The sequence below is a fragment of the Bidens hawaiensis genome, unplaced genomic scaffold (assembly GCF_021521415.1).
Source record: "Bidens hawaiensis isolate Kalapana, Puna unplaced genomic scaffold, B.hawaiensis_p1.1 tig00086862_1, whole genome shotgun sequence".
Lineage (NCBI taxonomy): Eukaryota > Viridiplantae > Streptophyta > Magnoliopsida > Asterales > Asteraceae > Bidens > Bidens hawaiensis.
The window spans coordinates 11,285-31,369 of NW_027504244.1; the positions used below are offsets into that span (position 1 = coordinate 11,285).

General features: G+C 32.3%; 1 protein-coding gene and 1 long non-coding RNA gene across 2 annotated transcripts; one reads left to right on the forward strand and one right to left on the reverse strand.

Moving 5' to 3' along the window:
* The first annotated feature begins 1,736 nt into the window (after nt 1–1,736).
* LOC143607800 (uncharacterized) lies at nt 1,737–2,196 on the forward strand. The gene is made up of 2 exons (XR_013149057.1): nt 1,737–1,893; nt 1,969–2,196. It is a non-coding gene; the product is annotated as an uncharacterized LOC143607800 (long non-coding RNA).
* A 9,693-nt stretch (nt 2,197–11,889) lies between these two features.
* On the reverse strand, nt 11,890–16,615 carry LOC143607801 (glycolate oxidase 1-like). Its single transcript, XM_077083110.1, has 10 exons — nt 16,426–16,615; nt 16,152–16,305; nt 15,943–16,067; nt 15,770–15,816; nt 14,055–14,132; nt 13,365–13,556; nt 13,225–13,287; nt 12,609–12,678; nt 12,321–12,526; nt 11,890–12,179 (listed from the first exon to the last, which is right to left on the reverse strand). Exons 2-10 carry the CDS (start codon nt 16,289–16,291, stop codon nt 11,988–11,990), a joined length of 1,113 nt encoding a protein of 370 aa, XP_076939225.1. The 5' UTR covers nt 16,292–16,305; nt 16,426–16,615; the 3' UTR covers nt 11,890–11,987.
* Between the last annotated feature and the right edge of the window lie 3,470 nt (nt 16,616–20,085).

Here is a 20,085-nt window from a genome sequence, read left to right on the forward strand (position 1 = left end):
AACTATAAAACGATACAATGTTAAAATATGAAAACTACAAAACATAACTTTGAAATGGGAACTATCAAGCATTATATACCATATATTTCATCATAAGTTAAGACACTTAAATGTTTGCATCTTTATAATTTCATATCTATATAATACGTCTTCTATATCTCGCGAATCTAAAGTTGATGCACGAAATAAGTTGACATGCCTTGTAGCTTTTGCCGGTATTAAAGAAGACTATACTCAATACTTAAAAAAAACACATGAATAGAGTTTAATATTTCATGACCATATATCCGTATTTTGATGTAACATGTTTACTCATATATAGAAAATGATTTCTTTTACTAAGTGGAGTATTAGAAAGTAAAACAATAAAGTTTGAAGGGAGGGTGGTGGTAGTGTTTGCTTTTTACTTATTTTAGTCTTAGATATTGATTCCATCGAAAAACATGCCTAACTTCAAAATCAATTGGTTTTGGGATCGAAGTGCTTGTAGTATAACGCTATCAAATTAAGCATGTGGGAAAATGTTAATCCCAAGTGATAAGGTTTAAAGTTTAAACTTAAAGGGTGTATGACTTTGTTAAAAAAATAGTTTTGAGATAGAATAAAGAATTGATAGTGTAGACTTGCTTTTAAGTTAGGATTTAGGAGGTGGGGCATATCAGAAATGAAATCTAGCGAATGTGCTCACTTGATCTTCAAAATCAATATTTAGCATATTAGAGGCTACTCATCATATAAGTCATATTTCTATTTAATTATGGCATCTAAGCTTCAAATATGAGCCGTAGGATATCTATATTGCGTACTCAATTCAATTATTACTTGTTGGCTCATCATATAAGTCATATTTCTATTTAATTAAGGCCGGTGTTATATATCGTTGGAATAAACCAAGTGAGATCACATATTTACTTGTTGATGTAAGGAATTTTCAGATGACACTAATTATGGATTACTCTAATTTAAACACTTCCATTTAGAGTTGTACTCTATAACAAATGTGTTGATGATATTAAAGGTAGGCATTCCTTTTGAGTTTGTCCATAATTATGTGGGGTTTACCTAAGGTATGTATGCAACGAAACATCTAGAAGCTCCAAGGGGTGAGTGAAATTATATATATATATTTAAAATGCAAAAGTCGGTGCTCTCACATGTGTCACTATTCATTTTTTTTACAAGTGATAATGCTTTGTGTACTAAATTCCAATGCACACATATACATACACCTATACATATATGTTTTGCGTTCTGTTTCTTTCACTGTACACGCTATAGAAAACATGTGGATACTATGTAATTGTTGACGAAGCCACTAGATTTTCATCAGACTGTCACATAGGTAATAGCAATTTTGAAACCTGAATCGATTTAGATTCTACTAAAGATCGTATGATTTCCCGCACTCACGTAAGTCAAATCCTGAAACCCTAAATCAGTTGTGCTACCAGATGTCGGTTTACTTCACAGAGAGAAATGACGGGGGGAAAAAGGAATTGAAGATGAAATCGATTCAGACTTCAGAGTCGTCTGCCCCCAATCGAGCGTGTTCAACAATATACAAATAAAGGGTAATTTAGTCATTTTTGACTATTTTTAGTTAAATGAAACACGAGTCAGCCTCGGCCTGTACGTTGTGTACTTTCAGTTTGACTAAAAACATATGCTTTAGGGATAATTTAGTCAGCTAGACCATTTTTTGTTCAAAGGACACAAGCCTTCGTTGTATACTTTGACTTGAGTCAAGCGAACTATACATATTAATCTGTGATATTTTAGTCATTTTATACCATTTGTTACATACTTAACTGTTATATACTTATGTCAGGTGTTTATACATTTACTCTGCATGTTGAAGTTATGATATTTAAGCATCCAACTTGGCATTTAAAGGTACTTTCTTTTTATGTGTAGTTGTGAATATGGATTTTAACTTCATTTTTAAACTGATTACCTTTGTGGTTGTAGTTGTGACTATTGTTGTGGTACAGGTGGTGGAATAGAGGCAAGGTCATATAAATAGGATAATAATAAAAAGATAAGGTTACATTCTGGTAGTGGTTTTGGCATGTTTGATCATTTGGCTATATTTAACATTTACATAGTCAACATTAGTATTGGGAGTAACCTGAAGTTTGGGGTTAATTCTGATAACTGTATGATAATCTGGTGATTCAGTCACCTAATTTACCCTTATAGTTTTAGCGTTGATCACATGTTTAGGGGTAAATTAATTATTTCTATGTGTTAAAAAACTTCGAATTATAAACGAAGCTGGAAATTCCATTGAACAAATTTTATTAAACGATTATATATCTTTGTTGTTAACTGATTATTAAAGTAAACTGATAATCATATTGAAAAAATTGATTCACTGATTAATATTGGCTCTTGGTCAAAATTTAGATTATGGCATTTAACTATATATCTTTGTTAACTATGATTTGATCCGTCGCAACCCCATAACTATTGGTATTCATATCTTTTATATAATTTGTAATTTGTATATTTGGGATGATGTTTAAAGCTTTTGGTGTAAGGTTGATGATTTCATAAATAATGGTTGTATTCAAAGTTGAGGGCTGGATGCATCATTGGATTGGCAACCTTTACCAGCCTTTAAACGAGACGTCACGTTTTCTTCAAACGCGTATGTACGACACCGAGAACAAGGGACGTGTCTAATAAACCGTTAAAATGGCATCAACTTGGCTCGCCGCAACGCGCGGGTACGATTACTAGTTTTGTTTTTATAAAGTAGGAATGTGAATAAATGAAATATGTGTCATGTGTGTCAAGGACGACTTGACTCACCAAATCGTAAACACATACGAAGTAAATATTGAATAACTCTTAATATATTATAGAGGAAATTTAATTCAAAATATCCTATTACACATAACTCGTGTTTTTCTTGATAAACCTTAACTCGGTTGCATTTTATGTGTTCTATAATTTCTAACTTTATCTCGGTTTAACTTGCTAGCCAAAACATACCTATTATAATTACAAATCAATTAGGAAACATATTTTAATTAAAAACATAACCAACTATGAACTACTTGTTAATATTGATCCCTCAAGTTCACCAACTTATAACTCGAAGTACGAAATTACCAACATTTTTATTTATAGGATTTTTAAAATCAAATATATGGTGAGATTATTTTTTAATTTAATGAGATTTATAACACGTTTAAGAAATATATAGGTTTGATAAGACCCATGCCCGTGAATTTGGGTCAAATGCATGAGAAGCCTCCATTTAAAAATCAAGCAAATCTGGTGACTCCAAAAACAAAACATACCGATTATAATTACAAATCAATTAGGAAACATATTTTAATTAAAAACATAACCAAATATGAACTACTTATTAATATTGACCCCTCAAGTTCACCGACTTATGACTCGAAGTACGAAATTACCAACGTTTTTAGATTCGAAACCTCTAAAACTGAACGGGTGACACCGATTTCTATAGATATAACGATGAATAAAAAATATATATCTTCTAATACTATGAAACCTCTAGTTATCGAACAGATGACATCAATTTCTTTGTGAAATCAACGTACAACCAAGTTGAAAGAGTAAAGCCGGTGATTAGAATAAATATGAAATACTAGTTTTTATCCATCGTATTACGGGGACTGTTTTACATTATTCGTTTTTAATATTTATATATTTTTTTAGAGTTTAATTTTATTTATTGTAAGGAAATGCAATATATGATAAAAGGGTTTCACAAATAACTAAGATGTTATAACCCGGTTTAAAAGTTATCTTGGTTTGGTGAGACCCAAGGCCCGCTTAGTTTTTTTTACTATAAAATTGTTTCTTAATTATAAATAATATTTTTTTTAAAAAAAAATCATATAATAATTTTTAGTATATCCTATTTTATAGGATTTTCACATCAATAATTTGGTGAGAATAATTTTTAATTTAATGAGATGTTATAACCCTTTTAAGGAATATCTGGGTTTGGTAAGACTCATACCCGTGAATTCGGGTCAAATGCATGAGAAGCCTCCATTTAAAAATCAAGCAAATCTGGTGACTTCAAAAAAGGGGGAGCGACTACATCACAACACATAGGATATTTATGTTTTCGTTTATATATATTACTAGTTTTTATCCCCCGTATTAAGGGGGTTGTTTTATATTGTTTGTTATAATATTTATTTATTTTTTGAATTTATATTTTTTTTATTGTATGAAAGTTAATAATATACTTATGGTTTGATGATAAGTTGTTTCACAAACAAATGAGATGTTATAACCCGGTTTAAAAGTTATATGGTCTTGATGAGACCCAAGACCCGTTTTATTTTTTTACTATAAAATTGGTTTTTTAATTATAAATAATATTTATGAAAGTTAATAATATACTTATGGTTTGATGAGACTCAAGACCCATTTATTTTTTTTACTATAAAATTGGTTTTTTAATTTAAATAATATATATATATATATATATATATATATTAACACAAATAAGATATTAATTTTTAGTATATCATATTTTATTAGATTTTTACATCAATAATTTGGTGAGAATAATTTTTAATTTAATTAGATGTTATAACTCGTTTAAGGTATATCTGGGTTTGGTAAGACCCATACCATGAATTCGGGTCAAATGCATGAGAAGCCTCCATTTGAAAATTAAGCAAATCTGGTGACTCCAAAAAAGGGAAGAGCGACCACATCGCGACACGTAGAATTTTTATGTTTTCGTTTATATATATTATTATAGATTGATATAGATAGATATAGAGTTATTGATTGTTATTGTTTATTTCTATGATGGAAGTGTCTATTATTCGTTCACTCATATTTCTATTTAAAGAAACGATGATTCCTTCGAATTCTAGACACGAGGCATTCTAATTCCTAAATTGGCCACGTCTCATGTTTTTTTTTTTTTTTCATCTTTTGTAAGTTTGGTATCTTATTTAATTAATTGGTATTTGTTAGTTTGTTACAAATCATGTAAAATTTCCTTATCTTTCTTAAGCCGATATATTTATTCAAATTGATTCTTCATATCTAAATTTGTTAAGAACTTGAGTTACTTTACTTTTTCAACTGCTAAAGTTACTGGCTGTTCGGTGTGCTTTCACGTTGCAAAACTTTAAGTTGATGTGGACATTGTTAGTGGACTTTAGACCACTCCTCCACGATGTTAAAAGGCATTAAAAATGCAAATGGGTTTAAGGGGTTAACGAGAGATGATGGAGGTTAAACAATTGTATTCTTTTTATCTTACCATTTGTTTTAATTTAAATTAAATGTATACTATTCACTGTTGCATTTTATTTGTATTTCCTTTAAATTTTAAGTCTTTTTATGTGTTTATTTTATTTTATTATCAACTTTTACTTAACGTAAGAGATTAATGAAATATTAATATTATTATTTATCATTGTTTTTTAAATTAAATGTCTAATATTATTATTAAAGAAAGTGGGTGAGGTGGGCGTTAAGAAAGTTAAATAATTTCTTTAGGGTGATTTGGACTTGTGGAGTGAAAGAGAGAAAATGAGTGATGCGGATGTGAATTTAAGAGCGGTTAGAGTATACTTCATGATCAAGCCTAACCCAAAGCATGTGCAAGGTAGACCACCGTGTAAGGCTCACAATCTCAAGAGGCTCATATGTATATCTTTTCAATAAAGCATATATTACATATATTTATAAAACATCTTACTATTCTAATAAATAACTACTACTATATGCCACTTGTCACACTCTCATCCATTCTCATACTTTTTAACCTATTTTTTTAAATATGGATACTACATGGGTCATTACCCACCCACTTTATTTGTTATTCAAACCTTCTATCCTTTTAAGTGACGTTCAATATACTTTTTTTTAAGTGATTTTAAATTATAAATGTCATCACTTAATTTTAATCAATATCTAAAATTAATTTTAATCTGCTTAACTTATTTTTCGGGTATGTGTTATCTATCTATTATAATAAAAAACTACCATTTTTGCTACTTATCAATACCATAGCCTTCTTCATCTTTTTTTTCCAACCAATTTTCATATATGGTTCATATCTTTTAAGTCATTTCAATATATGGCATTAAAATTAGGTTTATTCCAACTAAATTCATTACTACATATAATAAGTAATCTCCATATGTATTGACAAGAGACGATTAGTGTTAATTAAAGTGCTTATTATGGTTTATATTCAAAATAATAAACAATAAACATTCGATTCATAATATGTGGAAACAATCGACTTTGACTAAATCCTGATAACGTCAGTGGCTAAGGCTTAGCCTTTGATACCTAAAAATACATATGATTTTAAAACTAAAAATTTTCGAGTTAACCCGAAACCTAGAATTCGGACCCAATAAGCAACCCGAATTACTTCGGTTCATGTTCTGGTTAGTATTTTATTGGGTTCGAGTTTCTCGGGTCGGGTTAGATTGGTTCAGGCACGGGTTTTTCTTGGGTTGGGTTTCATGTTATAGGTAAAAGTGGCGGCCCTACTTTCAACGATTATAAGTAAGAATCACTACCTTCACTTTATGCAACTTTAAATCTTCTAATACTTCTAATATTCTTCTAACTCAGAATAATCACTATTATTTGAACATGGTTTTAATATTAGTATGTATTTTTTATTTTCCTGGCAATTACATTCATATAAAATAAACAAATCATTTTGTTATATTTAAGTTTTCGGTTGTTATGTTGCTTGATTATACAATTTTTAATTGTAAAATATAAACTCAATTAAAAATTTGTTATAAACAGAATATTAATGACAATAAATTTATCATGATCAAAATTGTAAAGATATTAAGGATAATTATATCATCAAAGTTCAGGTATATGGTTTTTGGCAATTAAAAAACATGTATTTTTCATTTTCCTGGCAATTACATTCATATGAAATAAACAAATCATTTTGTTATATTTAAATTTTTGGTTGTTATGTTGGTTGATTATACAATTTTTAATTGTAAAATATAAAGTTAATTAAAAATTTGTAATACACAGAATATTAATAACAACAATAAATTTATCATAATCAATCAATTTCAAATTGTAAAGATACTAAGGATGATTATATCATCAAAGTTCACGTATATTGTTTTTGGGATAATCATGTTTTTATATAAACATGAGCAGATGTTCTCAAATGACACCATATTAATTGATTAAAAACTATGATATTTTATGTGGAAACAGGATCAAATACATTTTATTCTTAACATGAAAACGGTGAGAACCAATTTGTTGTTATGATTAGGTTTATTTTTATAGGTGTTTGCTGCTATTTTTTGTTCGTATTTGCTAATTTTCGATTATGAGACGTTATAAGTATTTGTTTATTTATATTTTGTTGTTATTGTTAGATGCTTTCTTTTGCTGTTATAAGTATTTGCTGGTATATGCTGTTATTATTTTGTTCTTGATTTTGATTCTTTTGTTGTAGTTTTTAGGTTCTTTTCTTTGTTATTATAAGTTATTGTTTATGTAGATTGGTATTGTAGTTGGTATTGTTTCTTACGTTCGTATTTTTAAATAAATTGGCATTATTTCCTACGTACTCATGTTAAGATCAAAATGTACAAGAACCTTCCCCATTTTATGTGTATCAATATTTTTTTTATTAGTATCATGAATATATATTATCATTTATCTAGAGTTGTAAGTACTTGGAGGACCTTTTTTTGTTATACGGACAACTATATATTGTTATATCAAGAGTTATAAGCAGAACTATATGTTACTTTATTAATAGTTACAAGCAAACATAAACTAAATATTTTGATTTTTGATAAAAAAAAAATGTATACTTGCTAATACAATCACAAATGTAGTGTAAAAGGAAGTTTTTACCTATTTGTAACATATATGTGTAATATTAGTTATGTAATTTCTGTAATTTTAATTTAATTGTAATTGTATTAACAATATATGATCAATTTGTTGACTGTATTTCATTTAATAATCAAAGTTTAAAATTTTCAGCAATTACTCGTGTAATACACGGGCCTCAAACTAGTAAAGACATATATAAAATCTACTTGGTGTAGTGGTAAGACGTGAGTATGAAAGCTGCAGCGCTCAGGCTTGAGTCCTTTTTACACTTATCTTTCAAATTTTTTTATTAAAAGTGGCTAAATTTTGGGTTAAACTTCATTAAATAAAAGTGTGAAACCACGCCCAATATCAAAACTAACCTATTCAAACTTATCTGTACTTTCTTTAATAAATAATTAACAAATTAATTAATTATGTTAAATTTTTTAGACCTATTTTTATAACTCTTGCAGGGTTCATGATGATCATCGAGCTCTCTGACAGCGCTGCTCATGGCCTAACAATATAATTTGTAAAGGTGTTTTAATCATTAAATTCAAAATATGTATTATATATATTTAATTATTAAATTCACTTCAAATTGATGTAAATGCCATACAAACGTATGAGCACCATATCGTTTTCCATCTTCCTACGTTTCTTATAAAACTTTTATCTATATATATGCAACGAAGGTTCTCAAATTTAGTATACTATATATGTCTTTGAAGTTTTTGAATAGTGCATTCAATATGTTTTCTAGCAATGTTGTTTTTGTAATTCAACAAAGATAACCCATTTATATTTGTATTTATCTATACTATATATAATACACCAAACAAGGGCAAATTAAGACACTTATTTTTAAGTATTTACAACACTTAAAGCATGAGGTACATGTGTTAGTAAGAGTAAACATGTATTTTAAACACAATCCATTCAACTTACAAGTTTGGCCCCTCATCTTTAACCATATTATGTTTTTAATTTAACTTGTAAACCAACTTCTCACCCATGATTTTTAAACGACTATAGCCTTTTCATATGTTAATATTTTTATAAATAAATTGCAACATAAAAATGGGTATTTTATTATCTTTAATATGGATATGATATTGTTGTAATTTTTTTTTCAATTTAAATAAATTCATATGTTACGTAGGGGTGTTCAGTGTTGGTTTTGATGGTTTTTAAGTTAAACTTGTGAGTCCAACCATTAATACTGATTTTTTGTCGTCCAAAACCAAACTCAATCATTGAAAGTTGAAACCGAATCGTTACTAACGGCCTGGTTGCAGTTTAGTTTCACAGTTTAAACTTTAATAATAAATTGAGTTATTATAATTAATAATTTAAATGTATCATCAATTTTAACTAAAAACCAACATAATATGATACTTGAGATGATCATAAATAAAAAAATGACAATTTTAGCCACATAAATGGTAAATATTAATGGAAGATCTAGGACGCGAAATAAAAACAACAAAGATTACAAAATGAATCATATTGCAATTAGGTTAATTTACAGTCTTTTCTGGTTTCATATGGCAGGCTGCCGATATAAACCGCGAACCAACCGTTCACTACGTTTTGAAAATTTTGAAACCAACCAACAAACCGAAAGTAAAAAAGAAAAAGAAAAAAAGAAGTCAAACCAATGACCGATTTAAACGATTTCAAGGTTTTAACCGAACCATAAACACTTATATTTGTACGTGATTAACAAGTTCAAACACCGGCTGCATCGCGCGGGCACCCGTCTATGCTTGATAGTATCCAACCTATGCTTAATTTTGGAATTTGAATATATGTATATAATGAAAGTATAAATATGTTAGATACACACGTTTACTACAATAAACAACTTGATAGCATGTTTATTGTTACGATATTGGATATGTTACAACCGTTTATGAGCTAGGTGGAGAATAAAACCACTAGAGTTGGTAAAGAATCTATGATCACTCACACTACAGGGTTAAGAACGTCACATTAATATTATTGGATGGTTACTGTCGGCAAATGATGACATTCATAGAGAAAGATAAAGACGTTCATGTTGTTGTTATTTGTAATTTTATATTTAACTGTATAATTATAATAGTAATTATAAACTTAAATCATATGTTTATTATTCATAGGGGATCGGAGTGTAACAAATGCTTATAGTGTTACCCATTTGTTTCATTGGTGGCATTGAAGATATACTTTCATTCAAGAAGAGGCTATCTTTCTTTTTAACATGGACTTTTAGTTAAGAGAGTTTGGTGAAGGAGAGCTATTGTGGTTAGAATCATAGAATGCAATGACATATAACAGGACATGTCATATGACTATAAGAGAGTTGCGTCTATTCAGGGTTTTCGGTTCGATATATGTATATACATATTATATGTCTACTCAATCTGTAAACTTTTCATATAAAGATCAAGAGGTTTTTGATTATTATATGATATGAAATACTATTATGAAAATGTGTCGATTATTTGTATTCACCAACAATCATGATCATTATAAGTATTCATCAACACTTATGCTGACGCATTCTTTTAAAAGCATTTTTTAGGTGATTGTATAGAAGGTTAGAATGATGGAGTCATAAAGCTCAAGAATAAATGGACATATATTGAATGGACATAGACTTCTACATATCATGACCCTCGATATTTAAATAAACCCTTGTACGAGTTTTTGAAGAAACATGATGTATTTTCAAGATGTTAAATCTTGTTTTGTAATTAAACTATTTGGGTATTGCCTATAATATGAAATCATACTTTAAATCCAACTGTTAAGTTTTTTCCTACTATTCCGGTTGCATTTAAAGTCGCACGCTCAGGCATGAAAAACTAGGGTGTACGATATCAATGTATCGGTTACCTACTCAAGTTAATCTTGAATAAAGATGTATGGAGACTATATATGGAGCATTTATCCATTTGGAGACTATGGAGCATTTACTTGGTGATCATGAAGTGGTTCGGATATGCTATAGATTTCGGTTGATTCTAGATGAAATATCTTGTCTCCAGTTTCTAAGAAACCTTCCAGCTAATATGGGTTGGATGGGGTTCATAGGAAGAGTCAAAAGAAAGGTGTTGTTTACTACTTGGTCGATGATATGGTGGTTTATGAGTGAGACTTTGTTTAGGCCTAACACTGAATATGCTTTTTGAAGACATTATCTTTTACTCTTTCTTGTGGATTGTTAATAGGAGGAAACAAATTAATCAGAATTGCATCAAGTGGTTACAATTCCCTCTAATGTATTTGTAATTGCAATTTTTTTCCGGTTAGTTTCTTGCTTGTCGTTTTCTTTTAATAAAATAACCGCCTTTAATTTCAATAACAAAAACACGACTTTATCTCTTATCAACCCTCATGTTATCGGTTCCATAACATGTTTTTGACACTGTTGAGTCAATTAAGATAACTTACAACGAGAAAGGTTGTCATGATTTGTTTTTTAGTTAACTCATAAGTTAACTTTGCTTATTGTCTCTAAGACTATAACCTCAAGTTTCAACTCAGATCTAGTTATAATGTTTGTCTTTGAATGACATAGTTCCCATTTCATGGCGAACACATTTCCACTACATATTTGGTATGCTCTATCATCTAACTAGCTTCTGAATCTAACCGATTGACAACCAAGTCTAAAAACCATATAAACTCCTAATTTAGATTACCAAAATCCTTATTGGCAAACTTTCCAGGTTCTTGCTATAAAATGCAAGTCACGCTCAGATTTAAGCGTGACTAGATAAAGTTCATCTAACGTGTAGTAGGGTGGTGAAAGGTTCTCCCTATTTACATTTGCAGGGCTAAGAAAGGTTCTCAATTACCATATGCAGACACCCTAAATGGCTATCCCCATATTTCTTGCGTTTTGAATAAGTTTGTGTAACTTCACTTATGACACCTTTTAGATACCTATAGAACGTATCTAATTAACCATATATATGTAAATAAAGCAATGGACAATATTTAAGAATTATACATCCATACAGCTTAGCATTTGGTTCAGAAACGAACATTATACAAGGAAACACTATGAGTTTTGCAACCGTAACACAAGGACTATACCTTATATTTTGCCATTAAAAGACGAGTTATTTGCAACGGTATCATGTTTTTGCTCATAAACGTGGTCCAGGGAGAGCTCGGGGCTTGTCCCACTCGGTCACAATGTGGTCACGAGTAATCTCTCTGAGTGAGGTGCAACCGCTTAGTGCCATGGTTAGCTCGAATTCATCACGTAACATCTGGAGTACTTTTCTCACTCCAGCTTCACCTTCAGCCGCCAGTGAAAACACCACAGGTCGCCCGATCTGAAAATTGCACAATATCGTTAGAGACTAAAGATTGCAAGATGATTTAGAAGTTTTTAGATATATTCACTTTGACATATCATTTGACTAAAGTTGCTTACTTGAGGGCCAAAACAATACTTGATATGTTTAGTTACTTACAAATATGCCAGAAGCTCCAAGAGCAAGCGCCTTGAAAACATCAGTTCCACGGCGAACACCACCGTCCAGGAACACCGGTACACGGCCTTGTGCGGCTTTCACGACCTCTTCCAAAGCACTGATCGTAGCCGGAACGTAATCCAGCTGGCGGGCTCCATGGTTCGAGACAATAATACCCGCTGCTCCAGCTTGAATAGCAAGCCTTGCTGTACATTGATCAGCATTCTAAGCATTAGTTTAACGAAATATCATATAAAACAGAATTACATGGGTTATGATTGTTCTTACTGTCCTCAGCAGTGATCACACCCTTAACGAGGATTGGCATTGAGGTAATGGTTTGTAGCCACTTCACATCCTGCAAGCACACACGAGCTACAAAAGTTACTAACTTAAGGCGTTAGGGGTGTAAACGAGACAAGTCACGCGTATACCACTCGAGATCGGCTCACTAAAAGCTCATATCTAGCTGAGCTTAAACAAGCCCGAGCTCAAGCCTAAAAATAAGCTCGTTTACTAATTGAGTCTAAGTACATGCTTCACTTATCAAACTCAAGCTCAAGTGAATTAATATGTGTGTTAATAAATACGGAGTATACATTAACACACATTTACATAATACTTATTCTTATATATATTAAATTGTTTTTATTATGTATATTAAATTGTTACTAAAGGATATATGTATTATGTTATACATAAAAGTTACTCGTATAATTATATTTATTTATAAAAAAACTAATTAACAAATAATCAAGCTGAGGTTCATAAATTACTCGCTAGTCAAGCTTGAGATCTTATAAGTTAAACGAGTTGAGCTCAAGCCTAGCTAGGCAATCTCAGGCTCAGCTTGGCTGGTGGACATCCTAGTGAGATCAAGAATAAAACGTTCGTAAAAATATACCTTCCAGCTCAAGGTGCGGTCGATCTGACCAGCAACATAAGAAGCTAACCCAGAATCATTAGCCTGCATTGAAAAGTAACAAATTATGAATGAAACATGATTAACATATAAGAGTCTCATAATATGTAGTTTGGACTTACTTCATCCATCTTGCCAAGGTCCAAACCCTCAAAGTTCTTCAAAGCCAAGAATGGTGGTAATGTGAACCTGTTTTTGATGTCAGCTTCACGGCGCCCGAGCCTAGGTGTATCAACAGTAAGAGCAATAGCCTTGAAACCAGCTCTTTCGGCTCTTCGCACAAGTTGTGCAACCACATTCCTGTCCCTGTAGACCTGATATCAGGATCAACCAAGTTAAGTTGTATACTAGGACCTAAAAAAATGGTGAAAATTTAGGGTGAGCATAAACCGAGTTGGTTGGTTTGTTTATGGGATAAAACCGAATATGTATAGACTTAACTAACCGATCTATTTCAGTTAAAAACGGCTACATTATTTCAGTTATTAGAAAAGATGGTTCGGTTAATAAATCGAATATTATATCGTGACATAAAATATTAGTAAATCTTTTTAATTTATAAAAAAAAATAAGGGAAAATCACTATGCCATTTATAAAAATTATACAAAACCTTTTCTACATATATTGTTTATAAAAAAGTTAAAAATATAAATTTTGGTTTTAATGTCATTTTTCAAAACCGAACCATAAAAGTCGATTATCAAAATGATCATAACTGAACCACGAGTTTATTAATCTGTTAGTAATTTTGATTCGATTTTTTCGGTTATTTGATTTTTGTGCTAGAAATAGTAGTTATACTTATACTCACATAAAGCTGGAAGAAACGGATTCCAGGTCCAGTTGAAGCAACCTCCTCAACACTTGATGTTGCCCATGAAGACAAAGTCTAAAAAGTGGACAAAGAATTAGCACATGCACGTATGCTTCCCAGTTGTAAAACTTAAAATAGAGTAGCCTAAATGGTCCAGCGAGGCCCAAGCCTTGCCTTTATGTGTCTTGAGCCCAATAATATTATGTCCGTCTTATTATTTGATCAAAAGCAGGCCCAAACCAAGTTGTAGAACGGGTTATGCCCGATCCAAAATGCCCAGTCAACTTAGCATATTATTAAATATTTAAATCTTATCCAAAATCAGCTTATTATAACTATATATAATTTCAAAGTTTGGTGCCGCAAGTGGCTTATCGGGCCACTTGGCGGCACCGATTAGTCCGTGAATTTTGTATTTTTTTTAGTTTAGTTACCACAATAAACGTAATAGAAACTGATCAAGCATTAATTTTTTTAGTTTCGGTACCATAACAAATCTGAAAGAAACCGGCCGAGTTGCGCAGACTCGTGGCTTTATTTAATGGGTCACTTGGCGGCACCGTATTGGTCGGTGAATTTTGTACTTTTTTAGTTTAGTTACCACAATAAACGTAATGTAAACTGATCAAACGTCAATTTTTTTTAGTTCCGGTACCATAACAAATCTGGAAGAAACAGGCCGAGTTTGCGCATACTCGCGGCTTTATTTAAAGCCCATGACCGACAACGCTACCGACCGACCCCCCCCCCCCCCCAAAAAAATAAAAAATTTGCCGTTGGTCCACCTCAATTTTTTTATTTTTTTTCGTTTTTAATTCCGGTACCGTAAGGTACGTAATCAAAAACCGACCAAGTTCGTGTTAAGTTACCGCCTCAATGCTCGGGACCGACAACGCTTTGGTTTACCACCTCCTGGGTTTGCCAACCAACTAAACATCATCTTAAAAATTTTGTTTTTTTATACGAGCGCAGCCGGTACTGACCAAACTCGTGTCGACTCATCGTCGTAACGTTCAGGTTTTACCAACGCCCGGGTTTCAACGTATGGGTTTTGAAAATCTAGCTTTTAATAACAATAGTTGTTTTCAACTAAAATCCTTCGAATCTGACACTTATTTCAACCTACGGCCACACTTTTAGATGGATAGGCACCATATCATTAGACCACTATGTCATAGGTTGTAAACTTGTATTACGAGTATATTTTTTGATTTTTTAAATTATTTGAGCCTGTTTATAAAAGAAATTACTTTATACAATGAATATTAAATTTTCAAAATTTAAAAATATAGAATCAATTAAAAGAAAGTTTAATTTCTATTTAAATAGTAAGAACAATTAAAAATACTCAAATTAGATTTTAATACCCCAAGCTATATTTATTTGCCAATAATAACTAATAGTAACAATTTAAACTTAATAAATATAACTTTCCCTTCAGTTATCAAAAGCCAATCATAATCATCATAAATTTACACTCATAAATATTTCAAGTGAAAATAGGCAAACGTATTTTCCTCATGCGCAAAATATTTCAAGTGGAAAAAAAATGCAAACCGATGATGAATTTATGATGATTATGAAAGTGAAAGTTTCTTATGTTACCGGTTAAATTGTCAATGCCAATGGTCTTAGTTTACTTTGATTTAATAATATAAACAAAACTAGGACCACTTCTTGCCACTACCATATAAAACTATAAACATACGAACCATAATAGTTCCAGCAGCAGATGCAGCTCTTGCTGTTGCATATTCACCTTCATTCAAACACAAAGAAACAATATTAATACGAAACCAAAAACTACGTAAACCCCCATGTTCTAATAACATGGTTCATTGAATTTGAAAACATTAAAAACACCGAACATATGTTTATTAATTACCATCAGGGTGAGCCATCTTCTGCATGGCTGTTGGAGCAATCATAATCGGCATCGACAACTTGAATCCCAAAATCGTGGTAGTCATGTCTATCTTGCTCACATCAATAAGAATCCGCGGCCTAAACCTGTTTCACCAATAAAAACAACCACTTTAAATTCTACTATGTGTATGTATGCGTGCATGTAAATATAATATAAACCGAGCTTACAATATTCTTGAAAAAGCATTTCGGTTCTCTTCGAGAGTCCACTGATCCTCAGCACCGGACGCATAGTAATCGTACACCATCTTTGGCAACTTCTCCTTGGCAATAGCCTGATACTCGGTGACATTCGTGACCTCGGCCATTTTTCTTAATTACCCTAGTAACAAAAACTTGATGTCACGTAAGAAATACAAGACTCAAACCTTTTATATACAACTAAAAATAGAACTTAAGCATACCCAATGAAGAAATAATAGAACTAAGATTGAACACTAACCTTTAGGGGAGTTGGGTGTTTTTGGTTGGAGTGAGTTAGATAACAAATAAAGATAAGCAACAAATATGAAATTATTATTATTGGAAATAAAAGACAAAGACATATGGATAAAGGTGATAGAAATTAGACAAGAGTGTGTACCCAAAAAATCTAGAAAAATAAAAAATAAAAATAAAAAATCAAGAAATGTGGATGAAGGAGATGAGTAATATGAGGTGAGAAATGGAAACTAATCCGATTGAAGGGAAAGGTGAGGGGCAATTGGGTGGCTCTCATCCACTTGGTTTACTGTGTGTCTCACAATTTTTCTTCATTATCATCTTAATAAGTTAATATTAGTTATTCAAGATTATTGATACCATGTCACATTGTCTTGTACTGTTGGAATAAGTTACCTTCTCTCTCTCTCTCTAAAAGTCACCATCTTTCTTTCTTTGTGTAGCCAAGTCTATAGTTAACAGGATAACGATTGGTATTAGCGAAATATTGAGTGCTATATGTTTATACATATAGAGTTAATCCTAATATAAGCAGTTAATGCGAAAAAATATCGAATATCAGTCAAGTACCGATATCTGAGATACTGGTTATCGCGGTGAGACACCGTTGGGATATCGGTAATTTAATATCATTTAAAATTCATATATATAGAAATTTAACACTAATAATTCAGTATACTCTTTTACCATTAGCAAATTAACATTTTGCAACTTATAAAACAATAACAATCATAGCAAGTAGGATATGATTAAGACTTAAAACACTAATGTTGAACACTAAGAATTGATAATTAAGACGTAAAACAATAATATCGGGAATATCGGTGATATATCGGTCAAATATCGGCCCAATATCGGTCAATATCCCCGATATTATCGGAACCGATATTCTGACCGATATTTTGACTGATATTTTACAAAGGGACCGATAACCGATATATCACTGATATCGACTGCATAGATCCTAATGTACAATATTTAATTAATATTTGGGGTTCGAACGGAAAGAAGACAAAGATTTTAACCAGGGCGAAAATCACTAAACATGGATGATTGTAACCCCTTGACGAAGATGCCAACATGTTGAAAGCTTGATGGAACATGAATACGCGGCAATGGCCAAGCTCCAATTTCAAGAACAAAATGAACGTCAATATAATATGTTCAATGGTTTGATTAAACGACACTAATTATCATAGTAGACTATAGATGAACGAATTGATGTAAAGGATAACTAAGCTGAAGAAGTAAATTGAATATTCAACATATCTTCACAACAACGTTAGCGACTGCACAATATTCTGCTTCAACACTGAGACATGGCATGGCGCTTAGAATACCAAGATAACATGTTTTATATAAACCAAGAACACATAATAACAAGGGGCAGGTCCGTGGATATTCAGACAATTTCTCTAATTGGCGTCCGAATAGGCTAGCACATATTCTAATTAAAGTGCCTTTAGTGAAAAGGAGTATGTGCCTGAGAGCATTAAAGTGTGTTTCTCGAATATCATTCATGTATAAACAAACTTTGCATCGGAGATATCTAGTTGTGTAAATGTGAGTCACTGTAATGTAACAACAAAACTTTGATAAAACGATGAGACCTTAACTAGGGGGGGCATAAGACTAACTTTAGGGTTGGTGTCAACAAAGAAAGTAGTTGGCTTACACTTAAGACAACTTATGTAAGATTCCGGTTTTAGGGCCAGAAAGTGTGACTAATAATTGATATCTATTCATGCATTTTATGCAGGAAAAAAAACATTTTTCATTTAAATAATTAACTTAGAAGTTGAATAAAACATAACTTATAAATAGGACTTAAAACACAATTTCTGTCATTACAAAACATTGTTTTGTAATAATAATTACAATATCTTCTCTCATGGAATCTTATAAGGATTTATGTCATAATTAACCGCATGGTCTTATCGTCACCTAAGGAATGGTCCCTAAGCAATACTATCCTTGCTATTTTGCTAATAATCTTTTAAAAATACGGCAGCTAAGTTGGTAAATGCATATATTTTATTATATTTCTGAAGAGGTAGGTCCCAACAGAGCCCAGTTAGACCCGCAAGACTCACCTTGAAGAGGGACGTCTGCGCAAGGACCAACTGGTTCCGCAGGACCCACCATGCTCAGAGATGAAGACCTTACGCGCAGTACGCCAGCTGTTCCCGCAGGGAAAGCCTCCCAATGGTGAAGTACCCCGCCTGTCCCCGCAGCTGCGGATACAAGCCATCAGGGAAGGCTACCCGCACTAATAGGAAGGCTACACGCACAAGGCACTAACTCAATAATTCAGTGTCACCTGAAGGAACGAGCAAGGCGGGAATACTCCCGCTCAAATGAGCCAGTCCGTATGCTTCTGGAAGATCTTTTGTACTATACCTGCCAAGGTATGGACAAAATAGACAAGATCTGACCAAAGCAGCCCATGAACCAATCACAGGGTGACAGCTCACCGACAACAGTACGAGGAGGAGCATGCTCTAGTACTGTTTGTCACTATTAGCCGCTGCCTACTCACCAACCCTTGTCGTGGCACGCACATAGCCTGCAGTTGGTGGAAAGGGAACAGTACACAGCCGGCCTTGTCACTATCAGCCGCTGCCTACCCACCAACCAGCATGGCACTGTGCGTAGCCCATAGTTGGTAGAACAGGAATATTATACAGCTGGCTGCACCTGCTTGGAAACTTACCTTCGGCTATAAATACTCCAACACCTTGGAACGGTATGATCATCTTGTATCTTACCTTCACTAGCTATTTCTCTCAATATACACTTATATTCAGAGCAATCTAGTCTGATTCTCACGCCGGAGGGTGGTCACAAGGAGGAACCCCCCCCCCCCCCTTCTCAGTGACGAGCTCACGGTGTCTGTTTTACAGGTCATCTGAAGAACATCCTTCTTTGCCGGACCTAACCCTCGTGGGAAACATTACTCAACCCCCAGATTATCCATAATCTGCCCGGGGTCACTTAGTGTTTCTTCAATTTCATAGCATTATTTTATGTAAGTCGTCTTTACAACTTATTTTTTTCTTCAAATATGTTCATTTACGTTCATTCTAGTCAACCCAGTAAAAACAAAGCAGTTTTACGTGACCAGCAATTAGACCTAGCTACAACTGAAAGTAATAGGCATGACACTTTATTCACTAATCAATCCAGTAAAACAAGCAGTTTTATGTGACCAACAAGGCCTACAACTAGCAGTACTATCATGTTACGTTCCCTGGATATTTGTATAACTGATCAATTTTATGCACACTTATAATCTAAGCGCCTCCATGTTAATTATACTATAATGTGCACCAAGTGTGTTAAAATATGTGAAGTTGTGAGTAAATATATGGTTTATTGAATAACTTGGTCAAAGGTATGCATGCTTACGTAGGTGGATGAAAGAATGTTGAGAAGTTGTGTCGTCATGTGAAGAGCTTCAACCAATTAATACCCAAGAAATTAAACCATGAGCTTGAAAAAAGAAGGGTTTGAATGACGTTATTAAGCATTTGAAATCATACATTTTGACTTGCCATTTTGTTGATACATGTGAAGACGTGAGAAATGAATGTGGGAATTCTATTTCATGGCAAAGAGGGCATGAAGAGTCTTGTCAAGGTCTCCACGATGATCGCATTAT